General features: G+C 38.4%; 1 protein-coding gene across 1 annotated transcript in view; it reads left to right on the plus strand.

Moving 5' to 3' along the window:
* TNNI3K (TNNI3 interacting kinase) overlaps positions 1 to 20,940 on the plus strand; it is a 381,325-nt gene that overhangs the window by 144,527 nt on the left and 215,858 nt on the right. The window contains exons 8-11 of the mRNA XM_010591188.2: positions 12,980 to 13,124; positions 13,211 to 13,315; positions 17,571 to 17,665; positions 18,264 to 18,413. Of these exons, the coding sequence (XP_010589490.1) occupies positions 12,980 to 13,124; positions 13,211 to 13,315; positions 17,571 to 17,665; positions 18,264 to 18,413 (495 nt within the window). The remainder of the gene's footprint in view (positions 1 to 12,979; positions 13,125 to 13,210; positions 13,316 to 17,570; positions 17,666 to 18,263; positions 18,414 to 20,940) is intronic.

Raw genomic sequence — 20,940 nt, forward strand, 5'->3', positions numbered from 1 at the left:
AATTTGAGGTCTGTATCCCACTGCTCTCCTGCTCCATCAGGGTTTCTCTGTTGTGTTCCCTGTCAGGGCAGTCATTGGTTGTACCCGGGCACCACCTAGTTCTTCTGGTCTCAGGCTGATGTAGTATCAGGCTGATATATTTATTTCTGTCTCTTGGGCTTATAATTACCTTGTGTTTTGATGCTCTTCATTCTCCTTTGCTCCAGGTGGGTTGAGGACAATTGATGCATCTTAGATGGCCCCTTGCTGGCATTTAAGACCCCAGACGCCACTCACCAAACTGGGATACAGAATGTTTTCCTAATAGATTTTATTATGCCAATTGACCTAGATGTTCCCTGAAACCATGGACCCCAAAGCCCTGCCCCTTATACTCTGGCCTTTGAAGCATTTAGTTTATTCAGGAAACATCTTTGCTTTTGGTTTAGTCCAGTTGTGCCAACCTCTCCTGTATTGTGTATTGTCTTTCCCTTCACTTAAAATAGTTCTTGTCTACTATCTAATTAGTGAATGCCCCTCTCCCTCTCCCACTCTTGTAACCATGAAAGAATATTTTCTTCTCTGTTTATCCGATTTCTTCAGTTCTTATAATAGTGATCTCATATAATATTTGTCCTTTTGCAACTGATTAATTTCACTCAGCATAATGCCTTCCAGACTCCTCCATGTTATGAAATGTTTCACAAATTCATCATTGTTTTTTGTCAATGTGTAGTACTCCATTGTGTGAATATACCATAATTTATTTATCCATTCATCCACTGATGGGCACCTTGGTTACTTCCATCTTTTTGCTATTGTAAACAGAGCTGCAATGAACATGGGTGTGCATATATCTGTTCGTGTAAAGGCTCTTATTTCTCTAGAATATATTCCAAGGAGTAGAATTGCTGGATAATATGGTAGTTCTATTTCTAGCTTTTTAAGGAAGCACTAAATGGGTTTCCAAAGTGGTTATAACATTTTCTACTCTCACCAGCAGGGTATAACTGTTCCAGTCTCTCCCCAACCTCTCCAACATTTATTATTTTGTGTTTTTCGGACTAATTCCAGCCTTCTCGGAGTGAGATGGAATCTCATGGTAGTTTTGATTTGCATTTCTCTAATGGCTAATGATTGTGAGCATTTCCTCATGTATCTGTTATCGACCTGAGTGTCTTCTTTAATGAAGTGCCTATTCATATCCTTTGCCCATTTTTTAATTGGGTCGTTTGCCTTTTTGCAGTTGAGTTTTTGCAGTATCATGCAGATTTTAGAGATCAGACACTGATTGGAAATGTCATAGCTAAAAAACTTTTTCCCAGTTTGTAGGTAACCTTTTTACGTTTTTGGTGAAGTCTTCAGATGAGCATAGGTGTTTGATTTTTAGGAGCTATAGTGGTGTTTGCGCATTGTTAGTAATGTTTTGTACACTGTTTAAGCCATGTATTAGGGCTCCTAGCATTGTCTCTATTTTTTTCTTCCATCATCTTTATCGTTTTAGATTTTATATTTAGGTCTTTCATCCGTTTTGAGTTAGTTTTTGTGCATGGTGTGAGGTATGGGTCTTGTCTCATTTTTTTTGCAGATGGAAATCAAGTTATGCCAGCACCACTTGTTAAAGAGACTGTCTTTTCCCCCACTTAACTGGCTTTGAGACTTTGTCAACTATCAGCTACGCATATGTGGATGAATTTATGTCTGGATTCTCAATTCTGTTTCATTGGTCTATGTACCTGTTATTGTACCAGTATCAGGCTGTTTTGACTACTGTGACAGTATAATAAGTTCTAAAATCTGGTAGTGTGAGGTCCCCTACTTTGTTTTTTGTTTTCAGTAATGCTTTTCTTATCCAGGACCTTTTTCCCTTGCATATGAAGTTAGTGATTTGTTTCTCCAAATCATTAAAAAATGTCACTGGAATTTGGATCAGAATTGCATTCTATCTATAGATTGCTTTTGTTAGAATAGACATATTTACAATGTTGAGTCTTCCTACCCATGAGCAAGGTATGTTTTTCCACTTAGGTAGGTCCCTTTTGGTTTCTTGAAGAAGTGTCTTATAGTTTTCTTTGTATAGATCTTTTACATCTCTGCTTAGATTTATTCCTAAGTATTTTATCTCCTTGGAGGCTACTGTAAATGGTATTGATATATTTCCTCTTTGATGTTTTCTTTGTTAGTGTACAGGAATCCAACTGATTTTTGTATGTTTATCTCGTATCCCGATACTCTGCTGAACTCTTCTATTAGTTTCAGTAGTTTTCTTGAGGATTCCTTAGGGTTTTCTGTGTATAAGATCATGTCATCTGCAAATAGAGATACTTTTACTTCTTCCTTGCCAATCTGGATGCACTTTATTTCTTTATCTAGCCTAATTGCCCCGGCGAGGACCTTCAGCACAATGTTGAATAAGAGTGATGATAAAGGGCACCTTGTCTGGTTCCCGATCTGAAGGGGAATGCTTTCAGACTCTCTCCATTGGTTTTCTGGGCCATTTAGGATGATGTTGGCTGTTGGCTTTGTATAAATGTCCTTTATTATGTTGAGGAATTTTCCTTCTATTCCTATTTTACTGAGAGTTTTTATCATGAATGGGTGTTGAACTTTGTCAAATACCTTTTCTGCATCAATTGATAAGATCATATGATTCTTGTCTTTTGTTTTATTTATATGATGGACTACATTGGTTGTTTTTCTCATGTTGAACAACCCTGAATTCTGGGTATGAATCCCACTTGGTCATGGTGATTTTTTTTTTTTTAATATGTTGTTAAATTCTATTGGCTAGAATATTGTTGAGGATTTTTGCATGTCAGTTCATGAGGGATATAGGTCTGTAATTTTCTTTTTCTGTGGTGTCTTTACCTGGTTTTGGTATCAGGGATGGGCTGGCTTCATAGAACGAGTTTGGAAGTATTCCATTCTTTTCTATGCTCTGAAGTATCTTTAGTAGTAGCGGTGTTAACTCTTCTCTGAAAGCTTGGTAGAACTCTCCAGTGAAGCTGTCTGAGCTGGGGCTTTTTTTGTTGGGAGTTTTTTAATTACCATTTCAATCTCTTTTGTTATGGGTTTATTTAGTTGTTCTACCTCTGTTTGTGTTAGTTTAAATATATAGTATGTTTCTAGGAATTCATTTCTTCTATGTTTTCAAATTTGTTACAGTACAATTTTTCATAGTAATCTGATATGATTCTTTTAATTTCAGTTGAGTCTGGTGTGATATCACCCATCTTATTTCTTATTCGGGTTATTTGCTTCCTCTCCTGTTTTTCTTTTCTCAGTTTGGCCAATGGTTTATAAATTTTGTTTATTTTTTCAAAGAACCAAGTTCTGGTCTTGTTAACTCTTTCAATTGTTTTTCTGTTCTCTATTTCATTTAATTTTGCTCTAATTTTGATTATTTGCATTCTTCTGGTGTCTGAGGGTTTCTTTTGTTGCTCTCTTTCTATTTGTTCAAGTTGTAGGGATAATTCTTTGATCTTGACACTTTCATCTTTTTGTATGTGGGCATTTATTGGTATAAATTGACCTCTGGGCACTGCTTTCGCTGTGTCCCAAAGGTTCTGATAGGAAGTGTTTTCATTCTCATTGGGTTCTATGAATTTCTTTATTCCATCTGGAATTTCTTCTATAACCCAGTCGTTTTTGAGCAGGGTATTGTTCAGTTTCCAAGTGTTTGATTTCTTTTCCCTGCTTTTTCTGTTATTGATTTCTACTTTTATGGCCTTATGGTCAGAGAAGATGCTTTGTAATATTTCGATGTTTTGGATTCTGCTAAGGCTTGCTTTATGACCTGATATGTGGTCTATTCTACAAGAATGTTCAGTGTGTGCTGGAAAAAAAAATACACTTGGCTGCTGTTTGGTGGAGTGTTCTGTATATGTCTATGAGGTCAAGTTGGTTGATTGTGGCATTTAGATCTTCCGTGTCTTTATCGAGCTTCTTTCTGGATGTTCTGTCCTTCACCACCGAAAGTGGTGTTTTGAAGTCTCCTACTATTATTGTGGAGCTATCTATCTCACTTTTCAATGCTGTTAGAGTTTGTTTTATGTATCTTGCTGCCCTGTCATTGAGTGCATAAATATTTAATATGGTTATGTCCTCCTGGTAGATTGTCCCCTTAATCATTACATAGTGTCCTTCCTTATCCTTTGTGGTGGATTTAACTTTAAAGTCTATTTTGTCAGAAATTAATATTGCCATTTGTGCTCTTTTTTGATTGAGTTGTCTAATTCTGTAATTTTATTGCTAATTTGCTGAATTTCTGATTGCTGTCTCTTTAGGGATTCTTGCAGCCTATTAAATTTTTCATTATGTTCTTGAATAACCTTTTTAATTGCTTCAACTGCTTTATCTGTGTGTTCCTCGGCTTGATCTGGATTTTGCCTAATCTGTTTCCTGGTGTCTTGAGGCGTTCTGTATATTAATCTTCTGTATTCTACATCTGGTATTTCCAGGAATACACCTTCATCTGGATGATTCCTTGATTCTTTGTTTTGAGCACTTGTTGAAGCAATGATGGGCTGCTTCTTTATGTGATTTGATATTGCCTGTTGTCTCTGATCCATCTGTAAGTTATGATATCAGTTTATTTTATGTTTGCTTACTGCATCCTAACTTCTTGCCTTGTTTTGTCTTGATATGCCCAAAGAGGCTGCTTGAGTGAGCTAGCTTGGTTATTTTTCACCTTTGAAGCTCCAACATCCTGTCACCAGATGGCTGTAGCTGTTATCATGTATATGAGCCTAGGAGTCCATTCACTTTTCTTGTATGGATTCAGCTCAGGTGTCCAGGTAGTTGGTCAGCAAGAGTGTGGTACCAGCTCTGTCCTACAGTCTTAGAAGGTCAGGGTTAATTAGTGTGGACATAGGTATCTGGTTGCAACTAGGGGTCACACTCTGAGCAAGGCAGGGGGCAGACAACCATCCCCCGAGCATCTGCATGGAAAGTGTGTCCCTTTTCCCTGGAGTGCACAAGTAAGTGGGTTCTGCAACTGGACCAGGGGCACCCAATGCTTTTAGTTGTAAGGACTGGGAGGTATCACTTGTCTTTGGACCACTGTCACAGGTGCCTAGGTGATGTGGGTGAAGCCAACCGTCCTTAGGCCCCTGATGTGGGTGGGTAAAGACCCTGTTTAATAGGCAAAGTGGTGTCAAACATCAAACACCCACCTCTCCATCACACAACTGAAACAGTTACAGTCTGCCAACAAGGGCCTATTCTCCTGAAATGGGCCCACACAGTTCCATGCAGGGGTGGAAGGTATTCAAAGTCCACAGACCGTTTGTGCCTAGACAGGAGCCACTTCTGTCCTGAGCTCCTCAGCTTAGTGGAGCCAGCAGATTATCTTTTCCCCCAGTTGTTAATTTATCCCTTCTCCAAGGCTGAGAGAATGGCTCAGAGCATGTTGCAGGACCTATCTGAGGCCCAGGGAAATCAACGGCCCCTGAAGCTGGCTGGGGGCTGGGGACACGGTAAAATAAACACAAGTACTTAGCTTTTGCTCAGAGCACCATTATTCTCTGGTTCTGGAGGTGTGAGTAGGCTGTGTGGCTCACTGCCTCTCTCTGAGGAAACCACATCTGGAACTTTACCGCCAGCCCTGTCACAGTTGCTCCAAGGGATTGTGCCTGAGAGCTCCCGCCAAGTCAGGACCGGCAACTCCTTACCACTTCTGAACCATTTCTCTTTGTTTTTATTCACTAATTCTATAATTGAGATAGAATTTACGTCCTGTAAAATTCTAAAATCTTAAGTGTATATCTCGAACATTTACTTATACATACACTGATGTAATCATCAGCAGATCAAGATACAGAATATTTTCCTCACTCTGAAAAGCTCTCTTATGCCCCCTCTCTAAATTACCTCCAGTACCAAAGGTTAATCAATACTTTGACTTCTGTTGCCAGAGTTTAAATTTTGTCTGATTTTGAAGTTCATGTAATTTGCTTACATAACTTCATGTAATTTTGTGTCTGTCTTCTTTTTGCTCAACAAAATGTTTTTGACTTTTACCCATGTCATCGTATGTATCATAGCTTGATCTTTTTTTATTGCTGAAGATGGTATGAATGTAACTTTTTTTTTTATCTTTTCTCCTTTTAATGGACATTTGAGTGCCTCTAGTGTTTGGCTGTTATGAATTTACTATTCTTATTCATGTCTTTTTGTGAGCATATGCATTCTTCTCTCTTAGGTATATATCTAGGAGTGAAATTATCGGGTCAGAGGGATGGTGTTGTTTTCTGTGTCTTAGGCTGGGTTCTCTAGAGATGCAAAACCAGTGACGTGTATAAATATATATAGGGACAGATTTATATCAAAGAAACGGCTCATGCGATTTGTGGAGACTAGAATGTCTCAAGCCCACGGATTAGGATAGTGGCTTCTCCTGATTCACGTAGCCACTGGGGCTGGTGAGCCCAAGGTTGGCAGATTGTAAAGCAGGGCTTTTGCTCATAGGCTGTGAATATCGAGGAATCCCAAGATTGACAGGCAAGACCACAAGGCTTCTCCTGATTCATGTAGCTGCAGGAGCTGGCGAACTCAAGATCAGTAGGTTGGGGAGCAGGGATCCACTCGCAGGCTGTGAAGGTTGACAAATCCCAAGAATGGCAGATAAGCCAATATCTCAAGTCCCAAGAATTGGAGGTCAGAAGAACAGGGGGCAGCCGCAGGATCCAGAGTGAGCAAAAAGCCAAAATGCTTATATTTGGATGCAAGCCACACCCCCAAGGAAACTCCCTTTCGACTGATTGGCTACTCACAGCAGATCTCATCATGGGAGTGATCATATATAAACACTGAAAATCATGGCCCAGCCAAGCTGACACATAATCTTAACCATCACAGTATGCATATGTTTAAAATTTTAGAAAATTGCCAAGGAGTTTTCTAAAATATTTGTACTATTTTTAACTCCCACAAGCAATATATGAGAGTTCTAATTGCTCCCCACATCCTCACCAATATTTGATACTATATTACTATTATTTTTAATGGCTATGAAGAGGTTGAGTACAATCAGGTTAATAAAGGTTTATAGTAAAGGACTTTAGGTGCAGTTAATAGAATACAATTTCCCTTGAATTTTTATTTTCTAAATTATAAAAGAACTTTTGGAATATTGATTATAAATAGAGTCTGGGGAGATTTTCTTCCTTACTCTTTCTTTTTTCCTCACAAATTATTTTTTGACACGAATTCACTCAGAGTTACATCTTGCCATTAAATTCTCTCAGGCATATCCAACATTCTTCCATTGACCCCCGAGAGACCTAATTAAGAGCCCAGCTGTAAGAGATGCTGGCCTTTGCAGCAGGAATGATGCACATTTCCAAAAGGACAAGGTTGTCAAACCTCTAAAGCCTCCAGTCAACTTGGTCCGAAATTCAGATTGATTTTCAAGTAATAAAGCTAATCATTGTTTTCATCTACTCATAAGGAAGGCACAAAGAGTCCAAGAGACAACAATGGTGAGGGGCTAAGACAGTTTCCATGTTATTTTGTATAATTTGAGAAACATGGTTTGTGTTGTTCTCTTCTCTATGCCATTATTATAAACAACCTGCGTTGTCAGGATGTAAGGATCACTGTTCCTTGGACCTTGTTTAAGCAGTCTCTTTCATTCTGTCAGTTTAGAATAGGCAGAGGTACACCTGTGTGAATCACTGAACACATAATTATGCTTTTGAAACTGCCTTGCTCTTCAAGGGGTCAGCGACCTCATCACTTTTTCCTTTTATTATCAATGCCAACCTCAACTTTTTTTTTTCTTTGCACAACTCCAAAGCTCGGTGGTGTCAAAATGAGTGTCATTTATGATCAGAATGTCTCCAGGATCAAAGGACTCTTCTGAAAGAGGCATTGAAATGTGCATTGCACCTGTATCTTCCCTATATACTAGCATCATATCATTTAATTTTAGCATTTTCTTTATGACTTATACAAGCACTGCATGCCTCCTACTCAATCATTTAAAAAATCAAAAGACAGCATGACTCAGAGTTTTAAGTATTTTTATTTCCTTCTAGTACATGCTTGATATTTAAGCTCCTTTTGCACTTCAACCAACTGCAAAGAATAAACCAGAAGATCTCTTGTGCCTGCTGGACACTACACAGGACTTATTGTCAGTTAGTTCATTTATTCCAAAATGCAGCTAAGCTTCCAAATGATTTATTTTAGATCTGGACCTTGCCTGTGGTAAATGAACACAGAGGGAGACTAAGTGAATGACCCTTAAAGGGGCGCAATTTGAAATCTGGTATTTACAGTATGTTTCCATGGTAACAGAATGTCACAAATGAAAATAAATTCAGGTTACAAAATTAGCCACTATGTAATTCTGGAAGCAGCCACTTCAATTCAGCATGTTTTGGAGGCTGACCTATTCAGTCATGTATGTTTTTAGTCTCTGGTCTTTGTACCGCTTAGGACAATGGAAAAGGAGAAATGCATTGCCTACAGAGACTGAAAAGGTCAAAATATCACTGCACTCCATAAGAAGAAGATAGTGGCACAATCCCCACACTTTTATCATTTTAATAAAGAAGAAAGTGGAAAATTTAAATTCAGAATTTATTGATTTTTGTCATTTGAATGTTAAATATGATCATTCTTTCAAATAACAAAATCCTTTAGAATGGAACTAAAGATTACAGAAAGCCACAAAGAATTTCTAGTGCATGACCAATACAATGAAGTGTTCTTTTTTGTAAAATATAGCTTGTTGGAGCTATTACACAGATTTTGTTACTGAAAGTTTATTTAAGACACATTTGGGAGCTATTTTAAAGAGACTCTGGGATCTTCTGACATTGCTAGGTTAATTTGGAGATTTTTATTTTATATTAAAGGTCAATAAGCAGAAATAAGAAAGCAGAAGCATCCACCCATCTATATAATCTTTCTTTTAAAAAACATTACTGAACACCTGCTCTCTTCCAAGTAGTGTATTGGGTACTAAATACTTTCCTGATAATGATTTACATGCATTCCATTGTTTGAAATCCTCCTTACTTTAAATCTGTCAATACGATATTAAGTTAGAGCCAATAGAATATCATTCATATATTCAACTTCCCTGAGATAAAATAAAGATAATATATACTTTTTTTCTGTCTTTGCAAATTGGTCCAAGACAAAACCCAGTAGATCACAAAGAATGAGGCAGAAACACTGGTATATTCACTTAAACTCTATGTCTGATCTCAGATTTCTCCTGATCTCTCTCTTTGTTTGTTATTTACATTTTCTTTGACCAGAAGACTTTCTAGGCCACTGCAGGTAATTTACCAAGTAAATAATCTACTTTGAAGTTTATTGATTCAACTGGAGAAGAATAACGTTGGATAGGGCCAGGGATGGCCAAAGGTAAATTGTGAATTAATGGAGGCTTGTGCTGCATTCTGCTTTACAATGTGCCCTCCTCACCTCAAGAGCTCTTATTCGACCCTCCAGATGCCCTGGACTCTGATTGTTCTCAAGCATTGACTCATGGTATTGACTTTTCCTGGCTTTCAACAGAATGTGAACAAAGGAAAAGTATCATAAAAAGGAAAATAATCAAAAGAACCAGGAACATTCTTCTGAAGGAAGGGGTGTCTGTCTGAGCCACTCATTAATAAAAAAAGATTCAAAGATTTATTTTTCAATAACATTCTTAGGAGGAAGGGCTCAGTGACTTTCTAAAAGATTTCCGTTTGGCTTAAGATCTTGTAGGACAATAATGAGAATGATTGTCTATAAAAATAGCAGCTACAAGGTCTAAATCAGTGTTCATAAAATGCTAAATGATGATCATAATAATCCAAAAACAAAACCCACTGCCGTCGAGTCGATTCTGACTCATAGCGACCCTATAGGACAGAGTAGAACTGCCCCATACGATTTCCAAGGAGTGTCTGGTGAATTTGAACTGCTGACCTTTGGTTAGCAGCCATTGCTCTTAACCACTAAGCCACCAGGGTTTCCAATTATTAATAAACTAGATGCATATTTTTTAAATTAAATATTATCTTCCTTGCTTTTCCTTCCTAGCCTTCATTATTCTCTCTCTCTCTCTTTTTTTTTTTTTTTTTTCCTTCCATTTCCTTTCCTTCAATCTTTGGGTTCTACAGAAAATTTCTACTGTAGACACATACAAGAACGAGAATTAATGACATTTGTTAAGGGCTATTATTTTCTATTTTGAATACAACACTGTACCAATGGACAAAGTAATTCAAAAATTTAAAAAATGACTGTAGAGAAGTTGATCCAATTATTTTATTGGCAAATGTTGAATTAAAACCACATCTGAACTTTAGCATCTTGGTGTTCAGTTATTACTTCAAGCCTGTACATACCTACTATTCAACTAGACTGTAAGTTATTTAAGGGTATGAACTTTATTCATTTATAGCTAATTGGCCTTAACACAGCAAATTTCTAGAAGGGAAATAATAAAAGGATAGAGTAACTTCTATTAAATGTCTAATACGTTGCAGGTTGCATGCTAGGTACTTCCGAAACACGATCTCCTTCAATCCTTTCAGTGTCCCTGGAGTTACCTTCACTACTACTGATAAGAAAATAGTATCTCCGGCTCTTAGTACAGTGCCTGGAGCACAGTGACTATGTAATACTTGTTGAGGAATATGTCTGTACCAGTCAAAATTTTTCTTTTTTTTTTACTTGCAAGCATCAGAAACTAATTTCTTCTAATTTAAGCCTAAAAAGAATATATTAAAAGATACTATGTAGCTTACATTATCGCCCCCAAGAAGGGTGGAAAACCATGTTTGGAATCTTCACAGTGAGAAACAACATACAAAATCATGCCTCAAAAGTGGTCTGAGAAGACACACTGCCACCCGCACCGGAAACACCCATCAACAACTGCACTTGCAATAACAGTGAATCTGTGGCTGGAGTTGCTACCCCTCCTACTAATGGAAATCGGGTGAAGCAACTGCCTCCTCTGCCACATTGCCAGTATTGATAGGGCCCTGGCTTTTGTGTCGTTAGTTGTGAAGTCAAAGTCTGCTGTGGTGTGTTGATTGGAAGAGCCTATCAATAGGTGTCCAAACTGTTGAGAGTGAAAGGGTCTTTATTGATAATTTTGCCAGGATAACAAGCCTAAACCAGGACATATGGTCACTAAATGAATAATTTCTTTAGTAAGGATCAGCATAAAGCTGGTTCTTCTGAGGCAGAGGTTAAAGATGTCCCAGATTTCCAACTTGTCTAAGCTGCTGTGCTACCCCGTAGTCTGTAACACCGACTACTCTCCCCCCACCCCAGCACCCTTCCTTCCCCTAGTGGCTTTGATAATTTGCTGCAACATCTTCACAGAACTCACAAACTGTACTTATAGTTAGTAGCAGGCTACGACTTAGGATCAGAATCAACTTGAAAGTAATAGGCTACAACTCGGAAGACGGAATGCAGTTCGTCAGTTAGGACAGTTTTCAACCAGGATGGTTTTCAACCAGGGTAGCTCTCTTGGCTCCTTTCTGTGGTGCTATCTGATCCGTTTCTCTGCTGTGCACAGCTCTCTGCCTTCGGCTGGTGCCACATTGCCTGGAGCCTGCAAGGCTCCAGAGGCTTCTTCTCTGCTGCTGGGACTTGCTGGGCCTCTGCCCTACTTGGGCAAGTGTTATAGCTCTTTTTGCTCCACTAACAAGTGTTCAGTGGCACCCTGCTCTATCAACAAGCCTCCTGCCTGAAGGCACTCGACTCTCTCTTCTCTGTCTGTGGGCCAGTAAGCACCACCATAGCCATCTGCCAGTCGCATGGTTTCTGCCACAGGTGCTGCTGCTGCTATCTGGTGCTGTCATCTCGTGCTGTCTCCCACTATCTTCAGTGTTACATCTCTTGTCCCATATTACAGTTCTTTTAGGAAGTCCCCTCTTTCTCACTCTTGGTGCCTCCCTAAAAACATGTCAGGTTGCCTGTTTATAGATAAGCTCCTTATCAGTCTCAAGGCATGGCCCTCCCAACCGGGCCACAAATCGACCAATTCCCTGCAAGTTCACCTCATGCTATTGGGTGGCTTTATACACCCTATTTGCATAGAAATTGGTCAATCCCTTTCAAGGGCATAGCCCAGCTAGCCAATCATTTTTGGCAGAATTATGAACTCAAGGCCAGAAATTCCATATATAAGAGAAACCCATTGCACTGCAGTCACCCTGTGCTAATCCTGTGCCCTAACTCCAAAGGGGGCTTGGAAAGCACATCTTCAGCTTCTGCAGCGGTAGGTGGTGTGAACTCTCACTAGCACTTGCGGTATAGAGAATTTCCCAAATGTAGGAAGAGATTATGAGGCCGGCTGGGCCAAGAGAAAGATAAATGCTCACTACTGAGTGAACAACTGGATAAATGTTAAGTGACCTGTGTAGGGTACCACGATAAGGTCTGCCTCACTCTTTGAAAAATAAATTTTTTCTATTTGTTATACCACGCTTGTATACTGTAGTATGATAGTTCTCAGGTAAAGGTACATATCAGAATCTCCTAAACAGTGTTATAAACATACAGGTGCCAGGTCTTACCCTTTTAACCTACTGAACCAATACGTCCGGGAATGGCACTCTGTCCAGAATCTATTTTTAACAACCTCCAAAGGAAAAAATCCATTTGAAAGGAGATAGTAGTGGAAATAAGGCCAGAAGTACAAAAAAAAAATTAAAAAAGGAAGCTTATTATTTTCCTGAAGTATTCCATTGTGCAAGGTAGGTTCGATTAGATGCATTCCATAGAATTTACGGGAACTAGAAGAAAGTCTTTTTTTTTTTTTTTTTAGAAGAAAGTCTACTTAATGGGGTAATAAGCAATAGACTAGAATTATAACTTTTTTAATTGGTTGCACTTAATTTCCTTTATTGTTATCATTAGTTGGCAATTTCCAAGAGTCTCAGGCTCTTAGATAAGTCCCTGGCACTGCACACACGAAGGCTGAGAAACAGGATTCCAGATAACATACCTTTTCCTTTCTTGCTGATGACAGTGAATGCTCAGGATAATGAAGAGCATGTCCCACTCCATTTCTGTTCTCGCTTCGGACACCAAGATATAGTGAAGTACCTGCTCCAACACAATTTGGAAGTTCGGCCCCATGTTGTTAATATCTATGGAGACACCCCTTTGCATCTGTGAGTATTATGTATCATTTCTTAGGTCCTCAGGATACAGTGTGTATACCCTCTTATTATTAACAAAATATTTTCTTTAACTCTAGGGCATGCTACAATGGCAAATTTGAAGTTGCCAAGGAAATCATCCAAATGTCAGGAACAGAAAGTCTGACTAAGGAAAACATCTTCAGTGAAACAGCTTTTCACAGGTAAAAAAAATAAATAAATAAATGTAAGTGCAATAGTCAGTAAACTTGGCTGACACCCTAAGGCGCCTGAAATTTTGTACATAAAGCTAGAACAAATAGTGGCAGATGTTGCCATCAGAGGGGGATAGCAGAAGGTGGGCAGGGGACAAGGAACCCAAGCTAGATGCCCAGAAGAAAAGGTGGAAGCAGATGCTACAGTAGTACAACAGATGGGGCAGGAGCCAGATGCTGTGTTCCTAGCAGCAGCCACAAAGACAGAGACCGATGTTGCCATGACAACAGGCATATCAACATCTGTAAGCATATTGCTTCTATTCCTTTTCACTTTGGGGAAAGCTGCCAAAAGGGGCAGTGCCCATAATCCTCCTCCAACAAGAATCTCATTACCGGAGCTCATCAGCACCAAATGTGATACTTTTTGCCTCACCACTTAAAGCTTACGTGCAAATATGTTTACCTATCTAAGAAATCCGCCTGTTAGCCTGTGAATGCCTAGTCATGAAGGCCACTTAGACACCTAAGAGGGCGTTAGCTCCTTTCTAGGAATCCAGGAGCGCCTTTAACAGCGTGCACAAGAAAGGTACGCTGAAGGAGCAGCTGGGATTGAAAAAGTTGCACCCTCCCCACCCTCCAAATAAGGTTGCTAATAGAGTCATAGCTCCCTAAGATGCCCAAAAGGAAGGTGGATATGACATTTAAAGCACTCAGTTTAAACATTTAGATGGTTACTGTTTTACCATAAAAACAAAAGCAAGTAATATGACTGTAGTAAATCTTGATTATAAGGCCATTCACCTACACATTACAGATTTCCAGGCTAGTCTGCAACCTCTGAAGAATGTATTTGATTGGGGCTAACATGTTGTTTACATAGATCAGTGAATAATAAAGATGAGGAGAGCCTTTTTTTTTTTTTTCATATTGAACTAAAATTAAGCTTGTATGTATACATTAGGCATCAACCTGTCAAATTTTACATTGATTTCTAGATTTATCTTAACAACCAAGTGAGTCAGCTAAAAGGTAGAAGAAGAAAACTAGCGTTTAAGGAGTGGTGACTATACGCCAGCTGATTTGCATCCATTATCACATTTAATCCTTATAACCATTTTATGAAGCTGTATTTCCTACCTCTTTTTGCAGATGAGAAAATTGAAGTTAAGGGAACTAAGTAACTAGCCAAAATTTCTTATGGCTAGTAAATTGTGTAGTAAAATGCCTACCTAATTCCAAATCCTTTGCTTTTTACATTATCTTCATGATCTAATACCAAAATATTTGGACTGTTTCTATACACTCAATAGCAGAATAGATGTGAGAACTCTCCAGATTACACCTTCAGTCAAAATGAATCATTGGTATCTGCCTCTGAAGGGGACAATTGGCAGAACAGATATGTATGGGTTGCTGTAATCCTCTTTCCCCATTACATCATGCCTGGTATGGCTGACACCTCAGGCTAATTTTCAAATCATTTTACTACTCTGTGCACATAAATTGGAACCAACCGTAATCAGAGGGTGACTGTCAGCTTCAAAAGATTATCTACACGAGAACATTTGTGAAGTTAAAAATACGTATCCAGTTGTGTTATTTTGTATAAGCTGGTAACTACTGGGAATAACATTAATATTTTTATTTCTACTCATTTGAAGCATATTTATAAAGAAACTTTCCTCCTACATGAGAAATTCATCAACTACGAAATTTTCTGTTATGTATAATTCACAGTGCTTTGCACATAGTAAACATTCAATCCATTTCTGTTACTGTCTATAAACATATGTATGTATGTGTATATATATGTATATCTATATCTCTATATATGTATATACGTATATACACAGTAAAAGCTGTGAAAGCTGGAACCTGCGTAAGGCAGAAACCTGTCAGAAAATGAAAACTCAAATATTTTCTACTAATGGAGAGTGATAGAAAAGTGATAAGAAGCACCCTGTCAAAGGTGGAAAACTTGTGAGACTCAGAGAAACAAGGCAGTCCTGTTGAGTTCTGCTTTCACAGGTTTCACTGTATATATTATATATATATATATTTTTTTTTTTTTTCAGAATGTCTTATTTCCTATAAGCAGTTGCTTAGGAAAGGAATAATAAGGCAATTTAGATATGGAACATTGAAAACAAAGTGTTATGAGTCCTATTTATAATGCAAATATTAATGTTGCTATGGGCTGTTAGGAGCCCTGATGTTGCAGTGGTTAAGAGCTTGGCTGCTTACCAAATGGTCAGCAGTTCGAATCCACCAGCCATTCCTTGGAAACCCTATGGGGCAATGCTACTCTGTCATATAGGGTCGCTATGAGTCAGAATCGGTTCAATGACAATAGGTTTGGGTTTGTTTTTTTTTAATATATATATATATATATATAGGCTGTTAAGGAGATTGTGACATTTTATTCATTCGACTCATTTAGTTATTCAAGGAAGAGTTATTGAGGTTGTTGCCTTGTGATGGTCTTGGTAGAGATATTAAGATGACATGATCCCTTCCCTCCTTAAAGTAGCTCTAGCTGTAAGGTATCAAGGTAGACAGGTGTATTCGTTACCATAATACAATGAGATAAGTGCTAAGGCCATCCCAGGAAGAAGAGATAACAAGGCTCCGTGAACTACCTCTTCATCTAGAACTGAGTCCCTATGCCCTTCCATTAACCATGATTTAGATGGGGCCTTGCCCAATGCTAGCTCTCTCCAGTCACCCATGGCATACCTCATACCTCCCTAGGGTTTGGAAGTAGAGTACTGCTAGTGAACAAGTGATAGCAAAAGAAGAGGTATGAGGGAAACTACAGGGAAAAATTATGAGAATTACCAGTCAAAAATAAATAAATAAGAGCCCCAAACCCCAGCAGTCATTATTAGGCATGGTTTGTTGTTGTTTGTTGTCAGTCAAGTTAACTCCAACTAATGATGTCCCCAGGAAAAAAAAGAAGGAATCTTTGCCCAGTCCTGTGCCATTGTCACGATTATTGGTATGCTTGAGTCCATTGTTGTGGCCACTGTGTATTTTGAGTGCTTTCCAAACTAGGGGGCTCATCTTCCAGCACTACAGAACTGTATTTTGTTGTGATCCATAGGGTCATTGACTAATTTTCAAAAATAGATTATCAGGCCTTTTCTCCTAGTCTATTTTAATCATGAAGCTCCACTGAAATCTGTACACCATGAGTGACCTTCCTGGTATTTGAAATCCAGTGGCTTAGCTTCCAGCATGCTAGCAACACACAAGCAACCACAATATGACCAACTGACTGACGGGAAGTGGAGGCATGGTTTATCTTACACAATTCCTCTTTTTTCCTATGTATCTTAGCTTTCCCAGTGAACAGTAGAAATTAGAACTTCAATTAACTGCTTTAACAAATGTAGTTGTAAAATTTACCTATAACAACATTTTCTTTGAATCTTGAATTGTGTTACTTTTTCCACAAAAACTGTTTCCCATTTGGAAAGAGCTGACAATCAATAGTACTCAACAGCTTGTAATGTGCTTCCATAGGCATTAGTTCACTTGAAAATCCCAGTAACACTGTGTGGCAGGTAGAGAAAGTATTATTTGTTGTTATTTTATAAGTAGTAAAACTCAAAGAGCTCAAAGGACTTGTCTGAGGTCCCCTGGCTAGTACATGGCAGATCTGGTAGTTGAATCGGGATTTTGACTGGACACCCAGTGCTCCTTCAGTAAAAGGAAAGCTTTGAGATCTTACCTGGTACTCAAGGAAATCTCAGGTGATACAGTGGATGGCTTTTTGGGGAATTATTTCAGACTATTATAAAAAAAAAAAAAAATTTTTTTTTTTTTTTTATTATGACCTGTATTTGAATAAAGCTCTCAGGACCCTCCTGGAATCCCTCATTTGATTGTAATTCTTAGGTTCCGACAAGAAAACTTGATGAAACTCTTGCAATGTTTTCCCCCTTTTTATGAAAAAGAATTAATCTCATAGGAAATACTTGATAAGAAAATTGTAAACATTTTACCCAACTCCTTTCTTGAAGACCCTGATGTGTGAATCTATAGGGTTTAACTACTCTATAGGCACACTTTTATTTATTCTCTTAAGACAGAGTGTGCTTGCATTTTTCATTACCTCCTTCCCCACTCTCCTTCCTTCTCTCTCACTTCTTCATCTGTTTGGCACTCTTGCATACATACCAGCATCTACTGTATGAATCAGGCAAATTCATCCAGGTGAATCAGTGTCTTCTATTTTCCTTATGTTATATTTTTGCAGTGCTTGTACCTATGGCAAGAGCATTGACCTGGTTAAATTTCTTCTTGATCAGAACGTCATAAGCATCAACCACCAAGGAAGGGATGGGCACACTGGTAAGACTGTGGGGAGAATACCACCAGCACCGGATGCATATCATTGCTCAAGAACAGTGATGTGTCAAGGGAGGAGGCATGGTGGAAGTGGTCAGTCCCAGTAGGGAGGGGTGTTTTATCAAATGACATCATTTAGAATTGATGATGCATGATGATAATAAAAAGCAGACCAACTTTTGGACTTTTGTTTAGTTTCATTATTGTTTTAAATTCTCTGCAATCAATGTATCCCCTTTGTAGTCACATCAGGGACAGACTGACCATATTGCCCTGCCCCCAAAAGAAATACCTGTTTAAAGTCTTTGTTCTTTTACTTGTGTAAATATACTAACATTTGTTCTTGATAATTGCAATGGATGTAGACATACTAGAAATTTTGCTGATGTAAAACAGTGTCTATATAGAGGATTGACTAATACAGAATATTTCTTTTAATAAAGTATTGTCTTATTTACTGAATAATGCAATTAATTCTTTATCAAAGAAATCAATCTTGCTTTATATCTCTAGCAAAAATACTATTATGTGGTGATGGCTGTCTTTTGAAAGTTGGAGTTCGGTTTTCCTCTTTTTCTTTCTTTTGTTCTTTCTATTATAGGACTACACTCTGCTTGTTACCACGGTCACATTCGCCTGGTTCAGTTCTTACTGGATAATGGAGCTGATATGAATCTGGTAGCTTGTGATCCCAGCAGGTCTAGCGGTGAAAAAGATGAGCAGACGTGCTTGATGTGGGCTTATGAAAAAGGTGTATTTTTAATCATTGCATCTCTATAGTGATACATTGAACTGTGTGCATAGATTATGCCAATGCATCAATAATTTCTTTGCTTTCATGACTTGTATACTGCCACTTCCTCTGTAGATTGTATTTGAGTCTCTGGGGACTTGGATCAAATCATCCAATAGAACATCATTAGAGAAGGCAATTCCTGGCTGCACATGAGCTGAAGGCATCCTCTGTATTTGTACTTTGAAATGAGAATGGGCTGCCTTGTTTTTAGGTACTAAAGAAACAAAAATGATGATAGGTAATGATGAAAGGACACTTAGTTACTTTCTTAGAGTGGACTTAGAGCTATTCTTTATCTCGTATATGAGAAATTTTGATGTGGACTCAAATGAAAACAAACAAAATAAATACAAATAAAAAAGGAAATTTGTCTCACTGGGCTGACAATGCCTGTACTAGAAAAATGTAACCAAAAATTCCAAACCCATTGCTGTCAAGTCGATTCTGACTCATAATAACCCTATAGGACAGAGTAGAACTACCCCATAGGGTTTCCAAGGTTGTAATCTTTCCAGGGAAACCCTGGTGGCGTAGTGATTAAGTGCTACAGCTGCTAACCAAAAGGTTGGCAGTTGGAATTCACCAGGCACTTCTTGGAAACTCTATGTGGCAGTTCTACTCTGTCCTATAGGGTAGCTATGAGTCGGAATCAACTCGACAGCAATGGGTTTGGTTTTTTGGTTTGTTAATCTTTCCAGACAAACACTGACACATCTTTTTCTCAAGGAGTAGCTGGTGGGTTCCATCTGCTCAACCTTTCAGTCAGCAGCTGAGTGCTTAACCATGGCGCCACCAGGGCTCCTAGAAATGTAAAAAACCAATAGTTGGTGTTTAACTATACACTTAACTGAGCTCTAAAGGGCAGGGGCCCAAGCTCTGGTGTGAGAACACCTGGGTTTAAATCAAGCCATGTGTATATATGTTTTTTGACCTTAGCCAAATTACTTACTCTTTCTGAGCTTCAGCCTCTTAATCTGAAAGATGAGAATATTAAAAACTCCTACTTCACAAGATTGTAAAGATTAAATGAGAAAATATGTGTAGATTGCTTAGAACAATGGCTGGCACCAAATGAAAGTATCCAATAATTCCTATTTCAGTAGTGGCAGCAGTGCTAGTAGAAGTAGTTCAAAAATCAGGGTGATAAAAATTCTTCATTTTAAGAGAGAGAAGAGTAGAGATAGAAGGCGAAATAGGCATCTTGTCTCATCATTGTTATTAAGATATACCTCACACACACACACACACACACACACACGAGTTCAGGTTTTTGGTGATATGGAATAGAACACATTGTCATTGAAATCGTAGACTAATACTGTAAAATATGCCAGGCTTTTAAGAAACATTTTAATTGTTTTAAATTTTGAAGGCCGTATTGTCTTTTTAGGATGTTTGAAGCATGTAAAGAAATATTTTATCTTTAATGCTAGAATCACAGAAGACCATCCTGAAAAGGGCAATTACTGAAATGGAAGGTTTCTTAGCCTACCAAGTTGGTCTAAAAGGTTTTCTGCCTGAAGTGGGAAATGAAAGTTCATTAATGAAAGGAGAGATGAAGCTTGATGGATGAAAACAGAGAGCTGTTCTAACCATATAGACAAGGAGAAGGAAAAACATAGAGGTCTGAAACGGCTAGGGAAAAATCGTATGGGCGCTACTTTAATAGAAACAAGTGAATCACATATAGGCCCATTATATTTCTTTCAATTTAAATATTATATAAAAACACACACCCACACACATTTGCACATACTATCAGTGCACAACTCCATGAATTTTCACAAACTGAGCATATGACCATCCAGATGAAGAAACTGAACCTTGCTAGCACCTAGAAGCCCCACTTATATTCTCTTATAGACACTCTCCAAAAGTGTAACCACTGGCTTCTGGTGGCAGAAGCTAGTATTGCTTTGTTTTTCACTTTATATGATGGGAATGCTGTGGTATGTACTTTTTGCCCCTGACTTCTTTTGTCCAACTGTTTGTAAGATTCATCCATATTGTTGCAGGTAGACATAGATTATTCTTGTTGTATAGTATGATGTTTTTGTGACTATAACACGATTTATCGATTTTACTGTTCATGGGCATTTTGGATAATTTTCAATTTGTGGCTATTAAGAATAGTGCTACTCACAATACAGGCGAGGTCACCACAATTGGACTAAACCAAAAGCAAAGAAGTTTCCTGAATAAACTGAATGCTTCAAAGGCCAGCATAGCAGGGACAGGGGTCTGGGGACCATGGTTTCAGGTGACATCTAAGTCAATTGGCATAATAAAATCTATTAAAAAAACATTCTGCATCCCACTTTAAAGAGTGGCACCTGGGGTCTTAAACGCTAGCAAGCAGCCATCTAAGATGCATCGATTAGTCTCAACCCACCTGGATCAAAGGAGAATGAAGAACACCAAGGACACAAGGTGATTACGAGGCCAAGAGACAGAAAGAGCCACATGAACCAGGGACTACATC

Source organism: Loxodonta africana, chromosome 3 (genome assembly GCF_030014295.1).
Source record: "Loxodonta africana isolate mLoxAfr1 chromosome 3, mLoxAfr1.hap2, whole genome shotgun sequence".
Taxonomy (NCBI): Eukaryota; Metazoa; Chordata; class Mammalia; order Proboscidea; family Elephantidae; genus Loxodonta; species Loxodonta africana.